Genomic DNA, 27,455 nt, shown 5'->3' on the forward strand with positions numbered 1-27,455 from the left:
CAAAGTCAAGCAGGCAAAATTTGGACTCTGGTTTTCTGATCCCATACAACCATACCACCTCTTGTTTCTCCCAATAGACTATCAGATTCTCAAAGGCTTGTATCCCTGCTAGCACAGATCCTAGCTCATAGCTTGTTTTCTAATTGATGTATAAAGATTGAGATGTTTATTTGAAAGTATGGGAGTTTTACAGCAAGAAAAAAAACAAGGGATAGTTTTGGAGTGTGTAGGAGTATCTAGAGACATTACACTTACAAGGAGCTCTGGGTAAGCAGAAGTCAATAATAGGAAGGCTCTGGTCATCGATTTTCCAATGGTGGAAGAACCCTGGGAAGTGGCAGAGGATGGCAAGAAGGAAGGGCCCAGAACACTTTAGAAAAACTTTACTACACAATCTTGCCAGAGAAAAACTAATGGAAACATATATTATGAATTTAAATCCTTAGAAGCTACAAATTTTTCATTGATCCTCTTTGATTTACTATCTTAAAGTATTTATGTATTTTAGAAAATTTGACAATTCAGATTACAAATGATATACAAAAATTACTTAAAATTAATGTGAAAATTTGCTAAGGGTTCGATCAACCACATTATGCTATTGCACTCATTTTTTGCATATTGTGACATGATAATGACTGATGTGGATATAAAGATAACTGAATCCTATGACTGTCAGATTTATATTCCATACTAGCTGTGAAGAGGAAAAAAAGTTAAATTTGCTTTTAACTGTCATTTACAATTATTTCTTTTATATTTATAATCTTAAGTAACTAATTTTTTTTTAAATTTCAACTACAAACTGACTTTTTTCAGATTCTTTGATGTTTAGTTATACAATCCCTTAAAAGTCAAGGGATAATATGAATAAAATCAAATAAAGTCAAAAAGAAAAAAAAATAAAGTTTAGCCAGTAATATTAAACTCTTTCCTTACTAAACCTACAAAAGTTATTATTGTTTGCAAATCAATGCATTTGAATTTCATCTTACTGCCCTTGGTTCCACCTGTGATGTAGATGCCAAAGCAGGCAATAAATAATATACAGACCAGATGGAGGAATAGGGAGAATAAGGACCTGGATAATAAAAACTGTCTATCAAACCTTAAGTAAATAAATACATTTTAATTGCACTAATAATAGCACAAATAATAGTAGGATTCATCATAATGAATAAATTTGATCTACCTGACTCCATCATTTTTAGTTTTCTTTTAATCCTCAACAAGCTGTTGGTTATATAGTCAGCTAGACTTTTAAAAGAGATATTATCTTGATAACCTAATAGGATTTTGAGAAAAAGCATACTGACTTTAAAACATTTGTTTGTTCTTGTTATACTATATGCTTTATATATTTTTTAAAATGAGGTTAATAATGGAATCCATCATGCTACCATGTAATATTAAATTAAATGTATCTGTTGATTCTCACTTTTTGTAGGTTATTCGGAAAGGATGGCTAACAATCAACAATATTGGGATCATGAAAGGAGGGTCCAAGGAATATTGGTTTGTCCTTACTGCAGAAAGCTTGTCCTGGTATAAAGATGATGAGGTAAGGAAATTGGTTTTTACAGATCACCTTTATCCATTTGTCGTATTGCTGTGAACATATTCTAGAAACCGTTGTCTCTTACATACAGATTTATGTGTTAATTTGAATTTTTATGAGAAGATGCATGTTCCTTTCACAACTTTTCCTTATTAAAGTATGTCTTGAGTTTCTGGACCTGACTCTAAGGAACACACAGAGGAACTTATTATTGAAATTATCTATTATTGAAATAGACATTATGTAGTTGTTGGCAATGATTAATTCAATTTAGGATATATAGTTGATGAGAGAAAATCTGAATATTGTATGAACCTTACATTCTGGGAAAATAGATTTCAAGGAGGTAGAGAAAGTTTAGATGGAATTCTATAGTGTAAAATTTTTGCCAAGGAAATCTGTCAATGAAGGAATTAATAGCTCCCAACACTGATATTTGACAAAGGTCAGTAGAAAGGAAAAGGATGAGATATCAAAAATGCCAGGTGTAGATACAGAAGTAACTAATCTAACTTAAAATTTTAAGATATTCTTAGAATGTGGAAACAAGGGCAGAAATAGAAAAGGAATACTTAACTGTAGTATTGACTTGTGGGTATAGTGTCAAGAGAAGTAAAACTTAGAATGAACGTAAGCTATCAATAAATGCTAAAAAAACAATAAAAACTTTGGTTTTTCCCTCTATTGGGGGAAAGAGATAAACAATCAAAGGATGGTACTGCTGCTTTAGGTAGATGATAATATATGACAAAGAAAAACAAAACTCGTCTTTTTATTTTGTATCCAGTTTCTCTGCCAAGGGAGGAAAGTATTGGGATTAGAAAAGATAGAACAAAAGTTTGTAGTAGATAGTTGAAATTTGAGATAAGAAAAGATGACAAAACTTTATTGATACTTTTAGTAAATATAAAGAGTCATTTGTCTATCAAATTATATTTCATGATGATGAAATTTAGAAATGATATGAGTGAGGTGCTATCAGTGATTTGTGAAAAATTGTGGTGAATAGAAGAGGAACTATAGGTTTCCCGCAAAACAAATATTGCCCTATTCCTTAAGGGAAAAAAGGAAGAAACTAGTCTGCAAATTTGAGGCCAGTGAGCTTGACTTAGATTTTGGATACAACCCTAGAATATATTTTAAGTGTTATATTTATTCTGAATTTGATGAAAACAACAACAACAAAAAGAACATTCCTATGTACAAAGTCAAATATCAAAATAAAATTATGATTCAAGCTGGGTTTTTTAAGTTAAATAATAAATTCAAAATTTTACTTTCACAGCTGTCCTGCTTGTCTGTTTCCATCTAACCTTCCTTTAATTTTTTTTCATTAAAAATACATGCTGAAATGACCCTCTTTTCTTTCTTCTTTTTTTATCCTATATGTAGCGATTCTCCATTTCCCAAATTTCACCTTCTTCTAAAATACTAAAGAAAATCCCAGTTTTACTAATAAATATGAATAGTCAAGCAAAAATAAATCCAAACATTTTAGTATGTCCAAAAATAGATCTCATTGTGCACTTTGAATTTATCATCTCTATTTCAAGAGTATTGGAAATAAATATATAGACTAAATCAAATGTTGTTAGATTATTTCAGAACAAATTGAATGACCAAAAGAAATCATTAATGACTAATTGTCATCTTGGAAAGATGAAGTCAGTGGATCTGCCCCTGTTTGTTGCACTTAATATTATCAGCAAAGATTTGGATGAAGGTATAAATAGCATGCTTATGAAATGTGCCCAGAATGTAAAGTTGTAAGGGCTAGCAAGCTCAATTACTGAATAATAAAAGGCTAGAATGTTGAACATAATCTCATAGAAATAAATGCAATGTCTTATGGAGGTTAAAAAAGTAATTTCATCATTACCAAATAGGAAAGGTGTGATACCACATAGTAAATGATATGAAAAAGACCAAATGGATACTGATGGATTGAAAGCTCAGTAGAAGTCCAGTGTGGTATGTTTGCCAAAAAAGCTAATGAAATCTGTTGCTTCATCATGCAAAACACAGTGACTTGGGAGGTGATAGGACCAATACACTGTCTCCTAGTCACATCACATCTGAGATACTATATTTACTTGAGAGTACCATACTTTACAAGACACATTGATGAAGTAGAGAGCAGTTATAGGAAAACTATTAAGTCTCCAGAATATGATGTACAAGGAGAAAAGGAGACTCAGCAGGAAGTGATAGACATTTTCAAGCATTTGAAAAGCCATTACAAGGATGAGTAGTTAAATTTGTTCTTTTTGGCACCAGACACCAGAATGAGCAACAATTGAAAGTTGTAGAGAGACAGATTAATGCTGAGTGGGAAGGAACAACCTGATCAGAGCTATTTTCATGAGCAGCCTCAGGAGCTTTTTCCTAGTTTTTCTCACTTTAGGTCTTCGAGCAAAGACTTCATGAAGTCTTGCCAGGGATGCTGCTAAGGGACCCTTGTTCAGGAAGCAGTTGGACTGAATGGCCTCTTGGGTCTTTTTAATGGATATGTTATGATTCCTTTGGGAATGTTTTAGCAGATAGAATAAGAAATGTTTGTACTACAAATCCCAATTCTCCAGGCTCTCATCATTGGCCTGCGTGGGGAAGTGACCATGCTAAATTTCTTACATGTATATTATTTCAACAGTTTTGAAGAAAATACATATTTCAAGACTGACTAGATTTCATAGTTTTGTATTGGCTTCACCTCAATTTCTCAATCATTCCTTCCTTCTATTCTTATTGTTACTCTTCGATGATTCCCCACTAAGCAAGGAGAATGTAAACATAAAGCGGACTGCCATGATTACCAAACACCCAGGCTTGAAAGAGAAACAGCTGAAACTCTTTGATCTGCTATTTGCTTATAACAGTTATTTGGAGATTTCCTATTTTTTAATACTTGAAAAATTAAATTTTTCTGCATATTTCTATCAAAATGACAGTGAGTATCAGTTGGGGTTAAAACATTGTCTTGAATATTTTCTTGAATACTTGAATACATCCATTGTCTTAAATATTTTAAGTAAAGAAATTTTTGAAAAAAAAATTGTTTTTTCTATTCAATCTTCCTTCATCCTTATTACATTACATTTTCTCCAATTTTTCAGTTTACATATATGTATTTATATAAACATACATTTTAACAAACTTATCTCAAGTTAAATTTCTTTATATTTCTGGTTGCCAAATTATAGTTCTTTTGTTATTGGTTGAGACATATTGTCACATTCTGTAGTTATGACCCAGCAGTTGAAGTAACAATAATAAACTGCCAGAAGATTCTAGGGTCACACATGATAGGGTGGGAATGTGTAGTGGAAAGAATTCTACATTTGGAATTGGATGACTTGGTTTTGAATCCTGACTGTTCCACTTAATAACTGTATCATTGTCTAAGTCAAATAGCCCCACCATCTTTAACAGGATTATTGTAAGAAAAATGCTTTGTAAATCTTAAAGTAGTGAGCAAAATACATCGAAAACTTTATAATGCTGTATGTGTTAACAATTGTTGTTATTATTAAACAATAATAAACTGAAATGGTACCATAATACACACAATGCAGGCATTGTACTGACAATACCACAAGCATCTTCCATTCCACAGGTACCCAACTTATGATGGACTCAACTACATAATAGGGCTGGTACATGAACAATCTCAACTCCCACTTGAAGTAGTGACCTACGGGGCTCTACAACAGCTACTGCCCATTGCCTTTGGATCTACCTATCTTCATGAGATAGGGATTTCTCTATTTATGCTGTCAGTTTAAGATGGGAGGGTTTCAAGCAGTTCTACCTTTCTCATTTGGGGTTCTAGGTGGGAGAATGTTCCTATACTTCCCATCTGAACAGAAGAGATAGCTTCCTCCTATCATTTAGGCAGGAGGAGTTACAAAGTTTTTCTTCATAACTGGGATTGGAAATCTAGAAAGATTGCTAGATGGAGTGCAAAAAATTTAATACTGACATAGCATTTGACAAACTCAAATTTTGTCAAAAATCTTATTTATTAGTTTATGTAGCTTAACCCAAAGCAAAGCACTGAAAATGCTTAGATGGATTTTAATCAGTTCCACAAGCACAAAGGTTTGTGTTAATTTACTTACTGTTAATTTTTATTAGACCTACACATGCAAGTTTCTGCAAGATTTTGAATGTACTTTTTCTTAGAAACAGCAATGGTATGATGGTTAGATCCTGTAAAACTATTAGTAATGTACTAAATATTAGTAATGTATATTATGGGTTAAAGAGACCATTGTGAAGTTGTCCTAGAAGCCTACTTAACATTGTTTTTATAGAAAATTGCATTTAGTATTTATAAGTTGGGGATCAATTGTATTTTCTCCTGGTGACACATATTTATTTACACTTTATCATTGTATATGAACAATATTTCTATAATACAATGACATCACAATAGTTCTCTTCCTTAAGTACCTAAAACGAGTACAATAACTATGTCATAAATTGTCACTAGTTTTTTTATTCAGGAATTCATATTGAGCCCTTATTTTTTCCAGATGTTTCCTGGATTCCAAAACCAATTTTCAGGAGACTGGAGAATACGCACTTTAAAAAATGGCAAATATTTATTAAACACTTACTATAGATCCACTAGGCACTGGAGCACAGAGACAAAAAGTACATTGTGCCTTCCAGAAGTTTACATCTCATTGGATGTGCCATGTACGGAGATCAGTAACGCAAAGTAATTTGAGAAGGGGAAGAGCCTACAATGCAGGGTGGACTCTTTACTGAAGGCAGACTCTGAGTTAAGGAGTCCTAGGAATTCCAAGTGGAGTGGATAAGAAAGTAGGCAGTGTGTAAGGTTGGGAGATCAACTCTCAGGAAGCATAGAAATGGGAGCTAAAAGGCAACAGCATATGAAGAGATTTTGAGTGTGCATGTGTGTGTGTATACATACAAACATAACTCATATAACAAATATATACACACAAACAAAACGTTTCCAAAAGATATCAACAAATTGTAAAATAAATTTCTATTATATTTTTAAATGATCAATTCTCAGCTTTAGAATAATAAATATAGAAAAAGAATAGGAAAAATAGGACAGAAAGATAAGCAAAACTACCTTATTATCGTTATTAGTAGTACAATGTATGGAACACTGAACTAGAAGTTGAAAAATCTATTCTTCTGGCCCCATCATTAGCTAGCTGTGTGATCATAGGCGAGAGACAGTGATTTTCTCTTTTATTAACTAGCCTTATTTTACAAAGATATCATGAGACTTTAATGAGATAACACATGGGAAAATATTTTGAAAATTTTAAATGTGATTTTGTTCTTGGAAATAATGCTTGCTTCTGGGGCAAGCATTCTTGATCACATTTCTTTTCTGTACCTTTTCATTTCATATTGAGAGAGGAACAAGAGCTAGAAGTTATGCCAATGGTTCTTGGCATAGAATAGCATGGAGAGAGGAAAAAAGTTCAGTCTCAGGATGCCATCATGCTTAGTGACATTTCCATACTTCTTTCCACTACCATTTGTACTAGCAATGGGGAAAACAATGTTGTAAATGAATAATGCCCTGAAGATGAATGGTAAGTTTATAGTAATCAACATTTTTAAACAACCTTCTAATTCTTTGCTTCCTTAGCTGGCCAGATATAATTAATTAGAATTTAAATTTTGAGCCAGATAATCTCTCAATTATGGACTACTCAGAGAAACATTTTCAGGTTGAAAATGCATTAGATTTGTAATTAAAAGACCTGGGCTGAGGCAGCTAGGTGGCGTGGTGGATAGAGTACCAGTCCTGAAGTCAGAAGGACCTGAGTTCAAATTTGATCTCAGAAATTAACACTTCCCAGCTGTGTGACCCTGGGCAAGTCACTTAACCCCAATTGCCTGGGGGGAAAATTAATTAAATGATCTTTTAAGTCCCTTCAGACCCTAGATGTTGATTTTTTTTATCTACAAGCCCTACTTTAAAAATTATTGTTTTATACCGTAATGAAATCATTTCTTTGTCACTACTTCTGTAACTGACAAGGAGGTTTTTAAGTATATAACTATAAAGTTCCTAATGATGCTTTGAGAAAGTCCTTAAGGAAATGTGATTATGTTATAGTATGAAAAATAATCTATATTTTTCTACAACCTAAAAAAAATTAAAACTCATTTACTCAAAAGGAATGGAAAGGCTACCTGTTAAAAAAAATTGCTACTGAAGTTAAGACCAAAGAGGGAAAATTTTTGAAATCTGTAATTACTTTAGCTCTTAAACTTCTCTTTATATTTGACTTTGTGTGATACTGTTTTGGGATAACAAATAATGGATATAAAATATTCTTCTAATCTTTCTATTGGGAGATAGGTACCTCAGTGGTTAGAACACTATTCAAATCCAGCTTCATGTAGTTCTAGGTAAGTCATTTAACCTCTGTCCTTCTTAATCTACTAGGGAAGAAAATGAAAAACCGCATCTTCACAAAGTGAGTTGTGACTGCATGATGAACAACAACTTTTCTGTTAAAGTATCAAGGTCTACTTATCTGCCATATTTAATTTTAACTATAGCTTATTAATTAACACATATCTTAATAATATGTTCTTAGCCTTTTACCCATGGCTTGAAACTGCCCTTTCTTTTTTTATTAAAAAATTATTATCTTTTTTTATTAAAAAAAACCTCACTATTTTGAATTTAATCAATTAAAGTAAGACAAGGAAGACTTGTCTGAATTAGGAAAGGTCAATTAATCAAAAGATAAACATCTATTAAATGTTTAACTATGTGGTAGATACTGTATTAAATACTTGGGATACAAAATAAGTTCTTACCTTCAAGGAGTTTATATTCCATGGCAGGGAGAGAACGTATAAGATATATACAGAGCAGATGGGAAGACACATATGAAGAAAAGATGCTAACAACTTGAGGGACCAGGAAAGGAAGCCTGGAGGAAATGGCCAACTGACCTGAATTTGGAAGGAAGTCAAGGACTCTAAGGGGTGGAGGTTAAAAGAGGGTACATTTCAGATGGGATGGTCAGTGCCTCGCCATTGAGATTGGAAGCGAACACCAAGCATCACAGTATGGCTGAAACATAGAGGATGGTGATCTGGAAGGAAATGGGAAAGATAAGGGGTGAGGCTCGGAAGAGTATTCAGTGTCAAGTAGAGAAATTATGTTGAATCTTAGAGATAATAATAGGTCACTAGAAACATGGATTGAAATGAGAAAGAAATCTGAGGCAGGACAACCAATGAATGAGATGTTAGCATAGTCCAATACCAATGCAATGAGAGTTTGAACTGGAGTAGAGAATGTGTGAACAAAGAAAAGGGGATACATGGAAGAAATGTTATGGACATAAAAAGAATGGTATTTGGCAACTGATTGGTCACATAGGGTGACAAAGACAGAGGAGTCTGGACCATAAAGTATTTTTGAGTGTGACTTTATGTTTAGTAATGCCTGATTTTTCTTGACCCCATTGGGAGTTTTCTTGACAGAGATACTGGAGTAATTTGCCTTTTCCTTCTCCAGCTCATTTTGCAGATGAGGAAACTGAGGCCAATAGGGTTAAGTGATTTGCCCAAAGTCAGACAGCTTGTAGATATCTGAGGCCAAATTTGAACTCAGAAAGTTGAGTCTTTCAAAACTTCAAGCCTGGAACTCTCTTCACTGTGCCTCCTAGCTGTGTTCTTATTACTTTTAAAGTAAGAGTATTTCCTGGAACCTATTTTTTAAAATAGTCATTTATAATTAAATTAGCATACTAATTTAGTAAACATTTTAAATGCCAAGAAGATCAAACTAATCCCTTTTGGTGTTATTTATATAATTATTATTCAGCATACAATCTTTTCTTTATAAATAATTTAAAGATAAATTTCATCTTAATTCAAGTTGAACTATCAAGGATCCTCCATTATTGAAGAATGAATTAGATTTTGATGTATTTCTTAAGATTCTAGAAAGTAAGCTTCAATTGTCCAAAAAAAAAAAAAAAAAAAAAAAAGAGAGAGACCTTTTTAAACGACTTATAAAGATTTCACATCTAGATTTTTTGGCTTAGTTTCTTATCACATTCATTAAAAGGAGAGTAATTTATTGCTCTTATAGATAAATACAGTCAATTTTGTCTATTTAAATTAAAGTTATGTCAACATTCAGTTGACAGCATAAAGTCTATGTATTAGCACTCATCAAGTCAAATTACTTTCCCTGAGTTGTTGAGATAGATGAGAACAGAGTTGGGTGAGAACAATATGGTGAGAAAAAGACTATTTGAATTTCCTTGTTTTCCAGAGTAAATGGGAGGTAGCCTTAGAAGAGAAGACACTAACAGTTATTGAGTTTTTTCAATCCTTTAAATAACATAAACTACATAACTTCCATTATTTCACATGGATTGAAAGGAATTTGAATTTTATAATTTTTCATACATAGTTCATTTATTTTAAGGACCTTTTATTATTTTTGAGATTTATAAACTTTTCTGTTTTCTTAGGAATAAACATGAAGAGTATAAGAAAAAAAAACATGCATTAGTTTCCTATGTTATATATAATTATATATAATTAAATCTAATGCGCTCCCTTGCACTGGCTACATAAATAAGTAAGGCTAACAAAATATAACTAGCAAAGCAAAAAATGCACTGCAGAATTAACTGATCTAGGCAATTTTCTATATTTGAAACATAATAGACTTACCCATTTCTGATAGGCTATTGAAGCTAGGTGAAGGACAGGGATGAAGCTTTGGAAAAAGCCAGAGGGAATAGAAATAGGACTTGTGCCATTAAAGAAGGATTTGGGGCTTAGGATATCTTTATTTTAAAATATCAAAGTAAAATATGAGAGAAATCTGATAACTTTTCATGCAAGCATAAAGCATGAATTTAATATTGCAAAATATCAGTGCTTTAGGAAAGTAGATTTTATTATGTATGCAATATTCAAAAGAAGTCTGTGAATCATTGTTGACTATTCAGTCCTTAGTTTTAACTTGAATAAATATTTGTGATAGGCCAGCAGAGAAGATGAAAAGTTCTAGTACTACTCTGATGACAAAGGATACTCAGAAGGTTTTAGAAGAATATAAACATAAGCATTTCAAGTGGAAATACACTAACCTCAAGCTATTAAAGAAAATCCAAAAAAGCAGATTGAAATAAGGATATTTTCTGTACTTGGACTCAAAAAAGTCATGAACTCAATTTTTGTGGTTTGAGGTGTTTGGATAACATGAAAAAAAGATTACATGCTTCCATAACATTGATGTTTACCCAGTGTTATTCTTATTTGTAACAATGATAACAGTAATTCTTTTGGTAGGAAATAAGATGTTAGATCTAGCTCTCCACATGATGTTCCCAGGCAATCCACACTATGATAACTTATCATTATATTATGTCAGTTCCTATTCCTGTAGAACAGACTATTGCCATCCAAACAAGAATTCAACAGTGTCACACTGACAGAACATTAAAACACAAAATTTTATATTACTCCAAATTTCCTTTCAGTCATTGTTGGTGCACATGCATACATTCTAATAGTTTGTTATTAGCACACATTCATCTATGTCTTTCTCCACTTAACATCATTTCACTATAAATATTTCTATGCACTGATGTAGTTCACATACCTCTTTACCAATTTCTATTATATTAAAATAGTTTTCCATTTTCTAAATACTTTGTTAAGTTAAATGAGATGAAAATACCTCCTAAATCCTATCTCATTTTCTGTGTTAATTGTCTCAATCTGCAACTCACAATGTAGTCTCAGATGGAAGGATAAATATTTTCCTGGAAAATTAAACTTTAAATGTCTGTCTCAGCCTCCTTTAATGACTTTTGAAAATAAAAGACTAAGTCTTTTTTGCAAACATTTTTGTAAATGCAGAATGTCAAAAATGCAAATATGAAATATGTTGATGTTTAAGAGTAAGTCTTCTACTTAATAATCCTAACCATATGTTTTGAGTGAAGATTCTTCACAGTTTTAAAATGAAAGCGATGCCCATTGGCCAGTACATTTTGGATGAATAATCACTTGGGCATTTATCAAAGAATTCTAAAATCTTGAAGTTAGAAGGGAAATTGACATTCTTCAACTTTCCTTTAGAATATAATCTTTTCCATTTACCCTAAGAAATTGTAGTTAAAATTAAACTGTAACCAAGATCTATTTACTATTTTATCATAATCTACCAAACTTGAGGAACTTTTCTTTCAAGAACTTGAGGTAGTTGAATATATACTTTTCAAGAAACTGTAGCACACTAACGCAACATAGAATAAAATCAGAATTTTAGTCTTAACTGTGGAATTTCCTGCCTCCTTAAAGTTGGTCTCTTCACTTTCTGACTTGGCTTTCGTATAGTTCTGAGAGTTGTTAAGTAACAGGTCAGAAGAGATTGGATTTCAGTTTTTCGCAGAGTGATTCCTTATGTGTTGTTTTTATATGGGAGTTTTGAAAACTTTACATAAAACACTTTGAATTGAACATTGAACTATAAATGTTCATTAAAACATTAAAAAATAAGATATGCATAATTTCAAATATACAACTCTAGGCTTCACTTGGAATCTCTGTCTTTTATGATAAAACATCATAGCCAAGTATATTTAGAAGCATTTTAATTTAGTTGACAATGCATTTTCTGAAGTTAAATTTTAAGTTTTGTCCCATTGGTTATTAAAAGCAAAATACTATTTCATATTTTAATCTGTCTGTTTTGAACTTTTAAAAGGATATTTCAGGTTCATTTTCTTTTGCAAATAGAATGATATAATCATAAGATTTGGAAACTGGAAGGGTTTAGAAGTTTTTTAATCCAAATCCTTCATCTTACAAATGATGAATTTTGTCAATGCAATTTATGTTTTAGTTGAAAAGAAAACTAAAAGTAAAAGATTTGAACATTAAATCCCCAAGGAAGATTTTAATGAAACTGGAAAACTTGAGAGGTTTCTTATTTTTCCCTCCACAAACAAAAAGCAAAAGCAAAACAAAAACCAAAAAAACCCCACAACTTTTATTGTGACAAAAAAAAAAATGAAAAGAGATTTTTTTTAGAAAACCAAAATGCATGCAAATGCAGTTTGACAAAACCCTTCCTGAAAGAGTCTATGACCTTCCTTTGTTTTCAGACTTGATATATAGGGAAGCTCAAATTATTTGACCTTTAATTAATATTTTCCTGAAGTTTAAATAATTTCTTAAACATTAAGACAAAATATATAATTCATTTCTACTTATACCAAACCTTATCCTTTCTGAAAGTCATTCTTACTGAAAATAGAAACTGTCTGATCCAAGAGAATGTTGTAACTTTGTTTCTCCACTCCCAAATTATAGTAAAAGTGCATACTTTATGGGAAAATATGCTGAAGTAAAAAAACTAGTTATTATGAGATAAAATAATATGACATTTTATTTTCAGGCTTCTATGGTCTTAGAACAAAAGGGGAGGAATAATTATTTTAATAATTTTGAAAATTGTAATATATTACTCTTTTCCCCTACCCTTCAAATTCTTTTAACCTTGGTGATGGTACATTAGCCCAAATTTCCTACATCTTTTGGCCAGTCTCCTTCTATTTATTTTGAGATATTTCTGGGGAAAAATCATTGCATGGAAGAAAGAAGTTAATTGATGGAGTTATTGGGCGAAATTGAAGGAATCATTCATTCATTCATTTTTCAAGCATTGGGATGAAACATCTTTTGTAGTCTTGGTTACAGTGGTGCTGTAAAACCGTGTACAAATAAAAATTCATGGTTAGTGAATTAATAACAATGAGGAAAAGAGTACTATAGAAAAGCACAGGAAAATTTCAGAAATGGGTTTTATTATATTTTGTAGGCACCACTCATTTTACTTTGGGTGGGTTTCAATAGTCTAACCAAATTAAATAAAAATGAAATAATATTAATGATAATATTCATATACAATGACTTAAGTATTGAACCAACAGACTGAAACACCAATCCCTCCCCTTCCCTTCCCACAGTTCTGCTCCCTCTTTTTGGTTGTAGCTCTTGGTGTAGATGCTATAGTTTGAGAGAGCTGCTTTCATTGGCTGGTTGTCATTCAGGCTGGGTTGTCATGTGACTGCCTGTCTGTGCCTGCTGTACAGGTGAGAGGATGTTCTGCACAGCAAGTGTAGACAGGCAGACACATGACAACTCCGTCCAGCCAGTCCCTTGGTTCCATCAGAGTTCCTTTGCTCATGGGCAGATACAATCAGTCTGTACCAGTCCAGATTTGGGGAATTTTTTAAGAAGGAGAGGGAAAGGGAGAAAAACACACAACAAAATTAAACTTTAAAATATTATGGAACTATTGAACAAGTGAGACTTTTGGTTTTATTCAAAAATTCACATTTATACATTTGATCCAAATATACTAACATGAATGTTAGTGAGAAACCTCACTTTGAAAACTTGGGGGGGGGGAGGGAACCAAACAGAGGGTTTATTTTTAAATCCATTTCATGCTACAGCTTGCTCACATGCACTCATAACACAGAGTAATTGAACCAGATGTTTTCCCTCTTTTTGTAAACACTGCATATTTTAATACCAAAGTTAAAGATAAAAGCTATGTTTACACTTAGTTTTAAGAAAGAGATAAGTCCTATAATCTTGTCTATGAAAAAGAAACTTGTCAGTTAGTTGGAAATGGACTCTTCCAAAAAAGATCAAGAAACATAATATATTTGACAACAACTATCCCACATTTGTATATAATCAATCTCCTTGAGGAATTATGAGAAAGGACCGTTTATCAATATTTTTGAAAGCAACAGCAAAAAAATTTTGATTTTTTTCTTTTCTTTAAAATACAAACTTTCTAACTGTGTGTGGTAAATGTAATAGAACAACAGTTAGGAGGTTAATTTATGGATCTCTCAATGAATTGTAGGGTGTGTCCCAAATCAAAAATTATAAGCAAATACAAATTGACCCACAGGGTGCTCAGAATTTGTCTTGGATATTGTTAGAGCAAACCTCAGTTATAAAAGAGGCCCATAAAATCTCAAAAGAACCCATAATTTAAAATGTCTTTTAAAAATTTTAAAACAAGGCACCTTTTTTTTAAAGTTCTGTACAAGAATTAGAGTTCATTTTTATTTACAGATATTTGATAAATAATAAACCATGGGGCTAAATGTTATCATTTACTCCTGCTCTGATTACAAATGAGTAATTTTCATTTATGGGTAGTCATAACTTCTCTATTCCTCCAAATATCCCACCTCCACCACTCCTTTGAAAATACAACTCCAACTAATCAACACCACCAACCAATGAGATTTATTACAAAAGAAAAAGAGTCCTCTTTCCTAAAGTGAGTTAACAATTTGGGAGGTTTTCTAAGAGAACTTTTAAGTGCTCACAAAGGCAAAGGAAGCCAGACACAATTGCCTCAAGAAGTCATTTGCTTGCATTGCTAATCTGAAACAGAAAAAAAGTCATAAAGGATAGTAGATTTATAATTATATTGGTGAGAAATATTAAAATTAACAATTTTAAATTTATTATTCAATCCTGTTAATGGTAACAAATTAAAAGAATGATATAACCTGAAAAAGAAAATTAGAATCTTTGAGGATTTGTTCCTCTGTAATATGAAATAATTGTTTAAAATAAAACAGAACCTTGAGCATGAAAGGATTAAATGGGTCATTTAAAAAAAAAAAAAAAGACAATCATCAGTATATGATGTGAACTAGTAATTGAAGTTTGTTTTCAGAAGTTAAAAAAGTTATTTAATGTCCGAAATATAACTATTATTTAATAAGAAGCTTTTCTCTCAATATGTACTTCTGATTGGGTTTTCCTCCCAGCTATAAAATATGCATATAGATATCATATAGATGTATATAAATACAACTATTTTATACATTCATTTAATATAGAGATGTACTGTATACTCTCTGAAATAAAATGCTTTCAAACAATTTTCTCTTTGACTTACAAACTACAGGATGCATGTTGAATCATTTTTTAAAAGTCTAGTGAAAATAAGATAGCTTTTAAGAAGATTAGTACAAAAGCTAAGATATAAAGAGATATTTGAATGATTATTATGTTTTTTGACATAGCATAATTTTCTTTTAGCCACACTTAGGTCCTTTATTTCTGATAAAAAAAAATTTCCCCCCTCTTAATTCACATACAGTAAGAAATTATTTACAGTTAAATACTAAAAAAAAAAATGGTTTTCTCGAAGTCATGTAATAGAATTAGGAATAAGTTGTCTCTACTTACTTTTTCAAACTTATACATTAAAATGATTAAATTTCATTAGAAGTCCTATAGGACATTTTCTTTTCTAGAAAACTGAGTAAATTAAAGCATAATAAAACAAATTAAGAGTTCTAGCCTTGACTCAGGAATTTCCTGCCCCCTGAAATTAGTGTGACCTTTTGTTTATTTTAAATTGCAATTTGGGGCTGATATGTGTTTAGTTCAGATTCTTTGAACAATAATATGAGATGAAGTTGTTCCTTTAAAAGTGGAAAAGGAAAGCAGATTATTTTGAAGAATTAATACTCTGTACTTTAAAAAAAATGATAGTAGAATTATCCAGATTGCTTTCCTTCTAGTATCTATCTACCTATCTTTCTTTTTTCCCCTTAAATTTATAGTTTATACAAAAATATAAAAAAGAAACATTTGGTATTTTTGGCCTACGATCTTTCCCACAAAATAAAATATGTTTTTGGGTGGTCTATAGGGTGGAAGTGGGGGTGGATAGTATGTTTATGTCTTTTATCAATATAAATACTTACTTAGGTTAAATCCAGGGAAAATATCAATGAGTAATTTTTAAAAACAAATGTTGTTATAAAAATACTCCCTTTGTTTTGGAGATACTAGAATTGTTTTTCTAGATTTAAAAAATTAATCAATATTTTCAGTTTATTCTTTTCCTAATTAGGTATAGCATTGAAACCATAGATATGGAAATGGATTGTTTTTAAGGTACTTTTTAATTTGAAAGCCATCATTTATTTCTGATTTGGGAGGGGAAAATTTCCTTCTGAGCTATTTACAGAATAATAGATAGAGCTTAATGTGTGTAGTGCCATTTCAAATAACATGCATTCACCCGAAGTGTAAGCTGGTTAGTGGTAAAGACTTTATCTGAAAAGTACATTATCTATTTTAAATAAGTACTTAATTTTCTAAGCTTATACTCACCATGGAATCCAATGGTTTTAGGTTCTGGCACTGTTGGTTAGCTCCCACTGTAATAATCTTTTCTTGCTAAAATGTTACATATTTACTTTTAAAATCAGTTCAATATCTTTTAACATTTGAGGTGAAATCTTTAGCTTTAAAAGATCTTTTTAAGTTTATATTTTGATGTATATATATATATGCGCATAACATATAATATACATAACATAATAATTTGCACTCAATAGTTCTTTATAAATGCAGATCTTTCAATTTTGTAATATCATATAAAATAAAAAAAATTTGAATTAATTTTAATTCTTTTCCAATTATTAAAACACTAGTAAAATAGGTTTGTATGTAACTCGTCTCTTCATTGTATAGGTATAAGAATTTCTTGGCTACTATTTTACAAAATGTTCCTTCTATTCCTAGCACTATCCTTCTACACTGTAATCTCCTTTCCCACTTCCTAAACTGATGCCAAGAACAGAATTTCCACCTTGTCTCCAGATTAAAAGTTATCTGGAAAGAAAAGAAATTTGGTGGGGAGTCAGTGGGAGTAAGCTTCTTAAAACGAGAAAGGTCATTTAGTATTAAGATTGATGTAACTAATAGACCACGTTTGAGCCTTTACCATTTCCACATGCTACTCAGCTTCCCCTCCTGTTTAAAAGATGTTGGTCACATTTTATTTTATAATATGTTTCATTAAAGTACATTCCAGTATTGTTTATTCTTGTATATCCACTATAATTTGTATCAATGCAAAACTTTACATGTCAACATATTATTGAAGATGAAGTAAATGTCCAAGAGAATCTTTTTGCTTTGTTTTGTTTTTTTGTAGAACAGAGCATATTAAGTTTTAACAATCACTAAACTAAAAAATAGTAACCTGAACTTTCTTTCTCAACAAAAGTAAAAATTCTGTACACAATATATCCTTAAACCAATGTAATAAAAATGAATGATGGTGAAAACTATTTCCATATATTAGAAAACAGAAAATTCAAGAAAAATTATCAAAATTCTGTATAATCAGTAAGTCCCTGTAGTAATTACACCAAACAAAATTAACAATTTTTAGAAATTGGAACTTTTCTATGTAAGATAAATTATGTATGGATCAGAAATTTTATTTCCAATTGTAGGAATGATTAATAAAGAAGTGGTTAGTTCATAGATAAAAATGTGTCAATATTGGGTCATCTAAACAGAGAAGATAACTAAATTCTCCTTCCTTTTAAAATTTGCTATTCAAATTGCTGATTAGATTAGAAATAATCATTATGTTTTCTTTAAGCAGTAAGGATAGTTTACTTTTGGAGACATTTGTTCTAAGGTATGTGCGATTTATTAAAAAAAAAAAAACAGAATTGGAGAGTTTTAATCACTGGGTTCAAGAGTTGTAATTTTTTTCATCACAAAGTCACATTTTAAAATTTAGAAATTCTGCAGAGATAATAACTTTAAAGAATTTAAAAATGAAAAAAATCCAGAAATGACATTAATTTTCACATTAAAATTAACAGTAGATATTTTAATGTATCAAAGGTTTTAGGGCATATTATTATTATTCTTATAATTACCATTATAATAATTATTATTATTTTAACTTTTTGTAGATCATATTAGCTTTGTTACCACAGCTTACTTTAAGGGACCAGACTTTAAAGTTCACCAAGTATCATATTGCAGTCCAGACTTTTTGTATTATTCTCTCCTTAGGGATTTCATTCAGCTTGAGGACTTTCCTCCTCCCTCCACCACCCAATCCCTCTTCTCTTCCAGGACTCCTGGAAACTCACCAAAGAAAACTTCTGCCCTCCTTTACAAATTCCTTTTTTATCAGTGGGATCCAAGACAAAGTAACTTATCATTTTAAATGCTCTGAGGAATAACTATAGCGCAAAGTATCGGCAAGAAGGTGTAGCTGACTAGTAGCCATTCACCATTCTTAAATTCTTACAGTAATACACAGATGCACATTAGGACCTAAAGTCACAGGGTTGTTTTATTTTCTGTTTTGACTTGTTATGTTGCTCACTCATCTGTTCTCTTTTTGTCTATATTTTCTGGGCTAATCCCATTTTCATTGTCTATTGGCCAAAGCTTGGCAAACTCTTTTTTTTTATTATTAAATACTTTAAAAATATTGGTATATTTTATGTTCTGTCACACATATCAGTTCTGAGGAACTTCATCTGAGGAACTTTTCTTTAAAAACTACTTTAAAAAATATTGTATTTTAACTTTTTAGAAGAGTATCTCCACTCACATTATAGAATTAGAAACAGTATTTTTGTTTCATTTTATCCAAAGTTGATCCAACCAACTCTAGCTGTTAAAATATACACACAAACCCTTATTGAAGTTAATTTAAGTCAATAATCCTTTGGATGAACTTTTGTAAGTCAATTAGCCATTTACATTATTTCTAAGACTCTACAACAATTTCAGTTTCCATCTTAAATTTTGGCCTGGAAAAAAAAAAATTACTTTCCAAACGTGTTTCCTAAGGGACTCTAACTTCAATTTGTTATAGAAGGTATATATTATTTACAAAGTTTCGTGAAATACACATATACCTTTCTTAGTATCCAACAGATACCTCTCCAGATCATCATATCTACCTCTCTTTCTTGCATAGGCTATAAGTAAATCATCAAAGCTCCATCTTTCTTGCCGAGATGAATGGAAGAAGGTAGAGGTCACCTAAGTCCGCCAGGTCAGAGGCCAGGTGTGCTTCCAAAGTAGGCCTTACCCGAAGGTCTTCCCCGCATAACTCTGAAGTCGTCCTTTTCCACAGGGTCCCTTATCGTTCCTTATTCCCTAGTGTGCAAAACCTGTGAAGAAAAATACTGGATATGAGATCTGAAAAAGGAGCAACAATTGTCTTCTCCTTTGTAATAGCAACTTGCGTCCCCAAGAGTCCATGCCGCTGCTTTCCCTTGCCCAGTCTAACCAATGTGCAGACTACTGTACAACAGCATTGTCCTGAACAGGTAGTCTGAACACTGGGGCGACGGAGCAGGATCTCCGGACGCTTCTATTTATTTATTTTAAATCCTTCTTTAGTCTTTGGGAAAAGCTTCCCTTCCTGCATCAGGGGGTTGCTTTCTGCTTCCCCTTGTACTCTGGAGCACCGACTGAATCACACTGAAGTGCTGTGATTTCCAGTCTTGACGTGGCACATTTGCAGCAGACTGGGGATCTGGCAATGAATTTAGGACCAGGAAAAGGGGGAGGGCTGGGCCTGAGAGTCCATATATGGGATGATGTCACCCTAGGGAGGTTTGGGTATGCACTGTGCCGCTGGAGAGACCGCTAGAATCGCCTGCTCTCAGACATGGGTCTGTGCATAAAATGGTACCAGATGTTCTAGTGTAATGTTAAGCAGTCATTTCATCTTCAGGCCAGATTTTTTTCCTCAACTGGGCAGGAAGTGGGCCCCAGTATGGAAAAGCTGTAAAAAAAGAGTCAAGATGTACTGTTTCTCTCTAGCCAACTGAAAGTGAGTTAAAGTAGAAGCAGACATATACTCTCTTCTATGCTGGAAAATAAATTTGAACATAGAGGAGATAGAAACAGATGCCAGAGGAGTGAATGGTGTAAGTCAGGGCTCATTTGGAAGCTTGTGGAGACTTTTTTTGTGGAGTTTTGTTCTATGGCATTTACTCATCAAAAAAGGCAAATAGATTCATTTTCATTTTTTTCCTCCTCCTCCTCCTCCTTCTTTTTCTTCTCCTCCTCTTCCCCCTCCTCCTCCCTCCTCCTTTTCTTCCTCCTCCTCCTCCTCCTCTTCTCTTTCTTCCTCCTCCCCTTGGATCTGTCAGCAGCACGCAGGCTGCTCTAGACTCGAACAGTCATTATAGCTACTTCCTGAAAGTGAAGCCCCCATGAAAAGTCTGGAGAAATGTTCTTTGTCATAGCCTCGACATGAGTAATTAGTTCCACATGTGGCCTTCCCATTTCCCCTCAGCTATTTTGGCTGGCTGGCTCAAGCTGTGCTATAGCTCAAGCCTTAAAGAAGCGTTAAAGTTTTCATTTCAAACCTCTACTATGAAAAGAGCACTTTCTGGTGTCATAATAAATTGCTTCTGGTAGATCAGTGCTATTAGGTCTAGCATTGTTTTTCACTGGTAACTTCTGGTTCTATTTTAATATCTGTATTTTGTTGTAATAGTACTAGGTGGCATTATTCTACTGGTAAGTTTTGTTGAAGGTTACCATATCTGGTGAGGTTTGCCAAGAATGATTTGACCATACATTTAAAGATATTCCCCCTCTGGCATCTAATTTTTCTCCCTGGTCCTCCCTTTGGGTTCTTTCATCACCATTACATGTTGAATAGTCAGAATATGCAATCTACTCTTATTTTCATCCCCAAGGATCTCTGATAAAAGTTAAAGTTGTCTCAAGTAACAACTTGATTAATTATCCTTCCAAATATTGAAATATGTGTGGGGGAAATCCTGAGTAGGGTCGTTAATTAATTTTGAGCAGTCCACCAAACCATCTATTTTGTTCACAGAATAGCTCCTTCCATTATCTGCAATTCTACAAGTCTTACGTATAGTTAAGGCAATTAATTTCTATGTTGTTTTTTTTTTTTGAAATAAATCTTGTTTTGTGCAGCTTTTTTCCTACACAATCTTTTCCTATGTGTAGGTTACTTGAAAAGGTTCAAATGAGCTCTGATTTATACATAGCACTTATTTTTCATGAAATGCCTTTTCTTCAATAAAAGCCTCATGAAAGGTTCAAAATTAACTAAAGCTTCAGTTTTGAAAGTATTATGATGTCTTAGGGGTTTATGATGATGATTAAATATGGTACAAAAATTATCATGTTTATTACTCTGTGGTATAGGATTTAATCAAAGAAAGTTGGCCTGGACATGTAAATTCAAAGAAAGATGCAAGTTCCTCAAATGAGCTAACCCAAAGAACATTTTTGAGAAATCCATTAGCATCCTTTCACATAATATATTCTTTAATATCTATTACTACTGCCCTTGAACATGGTGAGTCCCAGTAACTGAATTCCCTTTTAAATTCGATTGTTATCTTTACAATACTAAGAATAAGGAAGAGCAACTAAGACATTTAACTAAGCAACTTAGACATTTTGACATAAGGACTTCAACTTTGTCCCATAAATGTTCATTTCATCATAAAACATGGGACTAAAAGGTGAGGAAACTAATCAACCCGAATGCAACCTGATTCAATTTTATTTTTCTACATATTTCTGCAACTGATTCTCTTGGCTATTCATGTTTCTTTGAAGAGATATTTCCTGACATTTCCTATAAGGCAAATGAAAGGTGGTTCTGATTAATAGCAGCTGCCAGTACCCTAATTCATCCAACTATTTATTCACTCATTGATTTTAGGTGCAATTTTGTTTATGTTAGGGAACTCTAGGTTAGAAACTACCCTTTTCCCCCCTCTCCATACCTACCAAATTCAGATTAGGAACTATTCTGTGACTGATAATTGCCTTGGCATAATAATCTATTCCTTCAAATTGGGTATTACTTATCCTGTATGAATGAAAAGTACTATATGTTTCAAGTAAAAATATATAGAATTGACCAAAACCAGTCAAACATTCATGGTATCTTGCTCATTTGTTTTTAACAACTTTCTACAGAGAGATTTTAGAAAGCCTTTGTGGCTCTTAAGCATATCATTTCAGAAGAGCACTTCTGCATGAATTTTAGTCCTTTTAAGACTGAGATTTTTAGGTTCTCTAACCATTATATGTAAAGTACAACAAACTTAGGATCAAGAAATTTCAGTTTATTCATTCCAACAATGCATATTAAATGTTTACTATGGGTAGAACATTATGCTTGGTCCCAGGGGGAACACGTTTAGACAAGACATAATGCTTATCCTCCCAGAATATTCAGTGAAATTGAAATCATGGCTAACCCATGACATTGATTTGATTGTGGCATGTGATATATTTTCCATTTCTATTCCCATAAATCCACATGTTATTTATGTACCTACAAGGTGCCAGAAGCCTCAAAAGTAAAGCCAAACAGAACAAAGACTCAGCTCTTGAGTTTGAGAGGATTATGCTTCAAGACTTGCTTATTACTTATACACATATACATACACAGATGTGTTGGCCAAAGGGAATTTTTGGACTGATATGATTGTGCAACAAAATCTGTTTTAAAATGACACGAAAAATGAAAACTGTTTCAGCTATTCAGCATCCTAAAAGCTTTATTTGCTTCTTGATGGAGACTACCCACCTGCAAATGCAAACATAACACATTATTCATTAAGGAAAAATGTTCTTATATACATATACATATTTATTCATATATATGTAATACATATACATATGTGTAAATATATATTTCTGGAACATGCTTCTGATCCAAAAGGATTTTTCTCTCCCTTTTGAATTCATAGCATAAATTTATTATACCATTTACCAATTAATTTAACAATGAATCATAGACTGTCCTGAACATTGCTTGAATTTATTGAATTCTTATATGAACTTTGCATTTTTATTTAGCCTTTTCATATGAATATATTATTTCTCCAAATAATCTCTGAATCTTGAAGGGAAAGAACTATGAATATTCATTATTTTTTGTATATTTTTACACTGCTTTTTTACTTAGGAAATTCAAGAAAGTCATTGGTTTTAAATTTCAAAGAGAGAAATTGCTATTATTACTAACACATTTGAGTGATAGCCTGGACTGCCCTAGAGTTAGGGGGTTCAAGCCTTGCCTATGACACATACTAGCTCCATCAGTTTAGTCAAGTCATAAAACTTTTGATGTTTCAGAGAATTCTCTAGAATTATAAATTCAAAACTAGATGATAATTTCCTGATTGATGAAAAGATGTTCCATATATGACACACAGGGACTTAGCTATTGATGAAATCATAGGGCTCGATTTTAAAAGAGTTTCATTTCAAAATTTCAAAACCTGATTGAAACAGAATGGCTGTCTATGCAAATGGATACAATCCTTAATCTCTCAGTCTCCTAGGAGATTCCTTAAAACAACAAATTGCAAAGATGCTTATTTACATTTATAGTATGAGTTTTCTCATTTGAAGTCAAGCAATTATTATGAATCAGTATCTAAAATCAAGCCTAGGATTTCTAATTCTCACAGAATCAAAGGATTTATATCTGGAAAGATCTGGGAGATATTTCTAGGTTGAACTTTTGGTTTTACTTATGTAGAAACTGAGACCTGGAGAGGTTAACTATGTCATAGATTGTTCAGTAATTTCAATCATGCCCAACCCTGTGATGACTTTTGGGGTTTTCTTGGAAAAAATACTGAAATAATTTGTCACATCCTTCTCCAGCTCATTTTATAGGTGGATCACACAGCTTGTAAGTCTCTGAGGTCGAATTTGAATTTAGAAAGATGAGTCTCCCTTACTCCAAGCCCAGTATTCTATCCAATAAGCCACCTAGCTGTCCTGTATATCATACATAAGATGTAGCAAAATTGGGATTTCAACCCATGTTTTCTATCTGTAGACTCAATACTCTTTATACCACATCTTTGTTAGTTCAACTATACTAAAATTTTCAAGAGAAATCTCCTACCATACTCCATAAGATTCATTAATCTAGGTAATTCTATTTGGAGGAAGGTATAGGTAAAATAATAATGGGCAAACGTAGTAATTTATAAAAAATGTATAATGCAATTACTATATTTACGAGTTTATTAACAGGAAATAAGACTTTTCAATACAGTAATTGAATTTTCATCAGGCCTAACTGTTTCTGAATGTGTCTGTCAAAGTAACATTGTAATGAAGTATTTACTAATTTTTATCTTAAACGGGGACTCCCATATTTTCCATTTTAATTCTTATTTCTATATGTCCATTTTAATTCCAAGTCAAGATACTATCAATCATCTTATCACATTGCTCCTACTGAAATAAACATGGGAACCCAGTCTAACCATATTTACTTGCTTATTTTTGTCCTGCTAATCATCAGGACACATCCTGTGTCCATCTGTCATATAATCCTTTGTGAAACTCAGGATCCAGACTAGCTAGGCTGCTTCCTTAGTTGTAGATCCACAATGGTACAAATCTAGTTGACCTCAGTTCATTTGCAAACTAGGGAAGATAGTAAACACTTTAATCAGCATTATGTTGCCTGGGTTAGAAATATTTAAAAGGAAGCAATGTTGTAATTGAAGTTTTTGCTTTTCCTATTTTTATTAGTCCTAAAAGGACCCAAATTTATAAAATTATATATTAAATAAAAATATTATTTGTTGCTTTATTCATATTCTCTCTTTTCTTCCTTCCTATTTTAATTCTGTCAAAGAAACAATAAATGTCTTCAGGGTCTCAGAAAATGGGAATTTCTTCACAGATCAAGATAGAAAGGAGCCATATCAGATGGTGTGATTTAAAGGGGAAACATTTTGAGAAAAGTTGTCAGTGCTTCCCTGTCATAAAAGGAACAGAAAAATAACTATAAAAATGTTTGCAAAATGAGCACTGGCTTTATAATTATAAAAATTATTAAAAAGCATAGTATATCAGAGGGCTGATTAAGATATAAGCTACAAACAAGTGTTTCTTCCCCTCTGGGATTTCCATTGCTGAGTTTGTATGCTCAGAAATCAAGCCCCACCACGAACAGTATATCTTTTATGATACATTCTTTCTTCAGGTCAATGGAAAAAGAAATTATTGGTACTTTTATTGTTGCTTCTTTGGTTTTGTCTGGGGAATGGTTTGCACTTCAACTATTTCTACATTTCAGTAATATAATACACACAGCAGGCAAATCTTGAAAATCTTTGGCTCCATCAAATACAAGTCACATGGGGGTAAATTCATGATTTATGTTTCAAGTGTAATTTCAACAGTGATGTCGTGGAATCTTTGGGGAGGGCAAGTGAAAGAGGGTGGTGGCAAATTGCTGCTAGCCTTTTCATGCAGGCTTCAAGTAAAAAACTGACCAGGAATGCAGTCTGCTGGCTTCCTCGATCCTCACAAGCTAATGAACATCATGTGTGTGCTATGTTCTAGTTTATTCCAGCTGAAATTCCGAGTTACAATCAGACTTTAAAATGAGTGCTGGCTCATTTGGTTAACGGGTATATGGTATCACTTTCTGACACTGAAAGGTTTAATATAATTCCTCGTAATGTATTTTGGCATCCCCAGAATCTTATTTCTTTACTATGACATTAAAATAAACATGTGATATGTCAAATACTGCATTAGGAATCAGAATTTTCCTGCATTTCATTCCCAGATTTGCCACTCATTGTAGGCATGATCTTGAGCAAGTAAATCTTTAAAATTCTTAATGTCTGTATCCTCATTTGCAGAATGGAAATGATAAGATACACTCTACCTACCTCATAGGGTCAACGTGAGGGTCAGAACAAGATGTTTTATTTCCAGGTGCTGTAAATGACTTTGAAAATGTAAGATCCACCTAATCCTAATCCCCATTTTATAGAGAATTATTCTTCATGGATATGTAGACATTGGCTATTCTTTCTTTGTGTGTCAAAGTAAAGCAAGTTTTAGAATAATAAGTTCTATTGTGTAAAGTGGGATGTTACCTGTTTCACTGTCGAAAAGTATTGCAGTAATAAATCAAGTATTTGAGGCAAATAAAGGGAGCTTGTATAATATTGTCCTATAGGATTGGGTTATGGCTATCTCCATATGTACAGATTTGCAAATGGAAATTTCACATGTACCTGACATGTATCATATAGCTCACCCTTATTTTGTTCCCTTCAGTTATCTAGTCTAGCTAGTCACTTTTACTTAAGTCTCAAAACATGTTTTGATAGGCACACACGAAAGAGTGAATTTATCTTGTTCATATAAAATACAAAGAGTCCACCACTGGCAGTTAATTGAACACACCACAAACCATTATACTTTATAAAAATCTGCATATGTTTAAAAGGTCTATTACATAGTTGCAAATTATGTTTATTTTTTCTATGCAGAGAGATCTGTTTTCTGAATGGTAACCAGCTTGCCTAAGTCATACTATCATGAAATATTAGACAGTATTACAGAGATTTTATGAAATCAAAACCTATTTTCTAGAAGTATATAAATATAATGAGGGTAGTCTTGTTTTTTCACTTGTTCCTTGACAGATGTATTCTTGTAAAAGGAATCATTCATTCAAAAACTGAATAAACCATTTTCTCAGTTTTATACTAAACATTGAGAGAGAAAACATAAAATATGGCATGACACCCTGACCTCAAGGAGTTTATAATCTCATTAGGAAGTAGAATCATACAACAGAATGGAACACTGAAAGATACAATAAAAATAATAAAGCCTTAATGGGATTAAGTGCCAAAATGAAGACTATAGACCAAACATATTGTAGAAGTAAATGTATATATATATATATATATATATATATATATATATATATGTATATATTTATTTATGTAATGTACTTCAGTATTATATTATATATATATTATAGTAAATAAAATTTCGTTACTATATTGGCTTCATCATAATTTTTTATCGATGACACTTCTTAAAGATCATCTCTTGACATCTACAACAAGGGAAGGGATGTGTACACTACAGGAATCACGGATCCTTGAAATATCCAGTAAAGCCCATAAATCTTGTGCTGGATACTCTCAAAAACCATCTAGTTTAA

The 27,455-nt window shown here is 32.3% G+C and overlaps 1 protein-coding gene across 6 annotated transcripts in view; it reads left to right on the top strand.

The window, feature by feature from the left end:
- DNM3 (dynamin 3) overlaps window positions 1-27,455 on the top strand; it is a 562,491-nt gene that overhangs the window by 259,436 nt on the left and 275,600 nt on the right. For all 6 annotated transcript variants that reach the window (XM_074308351.1, XM_074308353.1, XM_074308348.1 and 3 more), the window contains one exon: window positions 1,448-1,561. In XM_074308351.1, coding sequence (XP_074164452.1) covers window positions 1,448-1,561 — 114 coding nt within the window. The remainder of the gene's footprint in view (window positions 1-1,447; window positions 1,562-27,455) is intronic.

This window comes from Sminthopsis crassicaudata, chromosome 4, assembly GCF_048593235.1.
Source record: "Sminthopsis crassicaudata isolate SCR6 chromosome 4, ASM4859323v1, whole genome shotgun sequence".
In the NCBI taxonomy this organism is placed as follows: domain Eukaryota; kingdom Metazoa; phylum Chordata; class Mammalia; order Dasyuromorphia; family Dasyuridae; genus Sminthopsis; species Sminthopsis crassicaudata.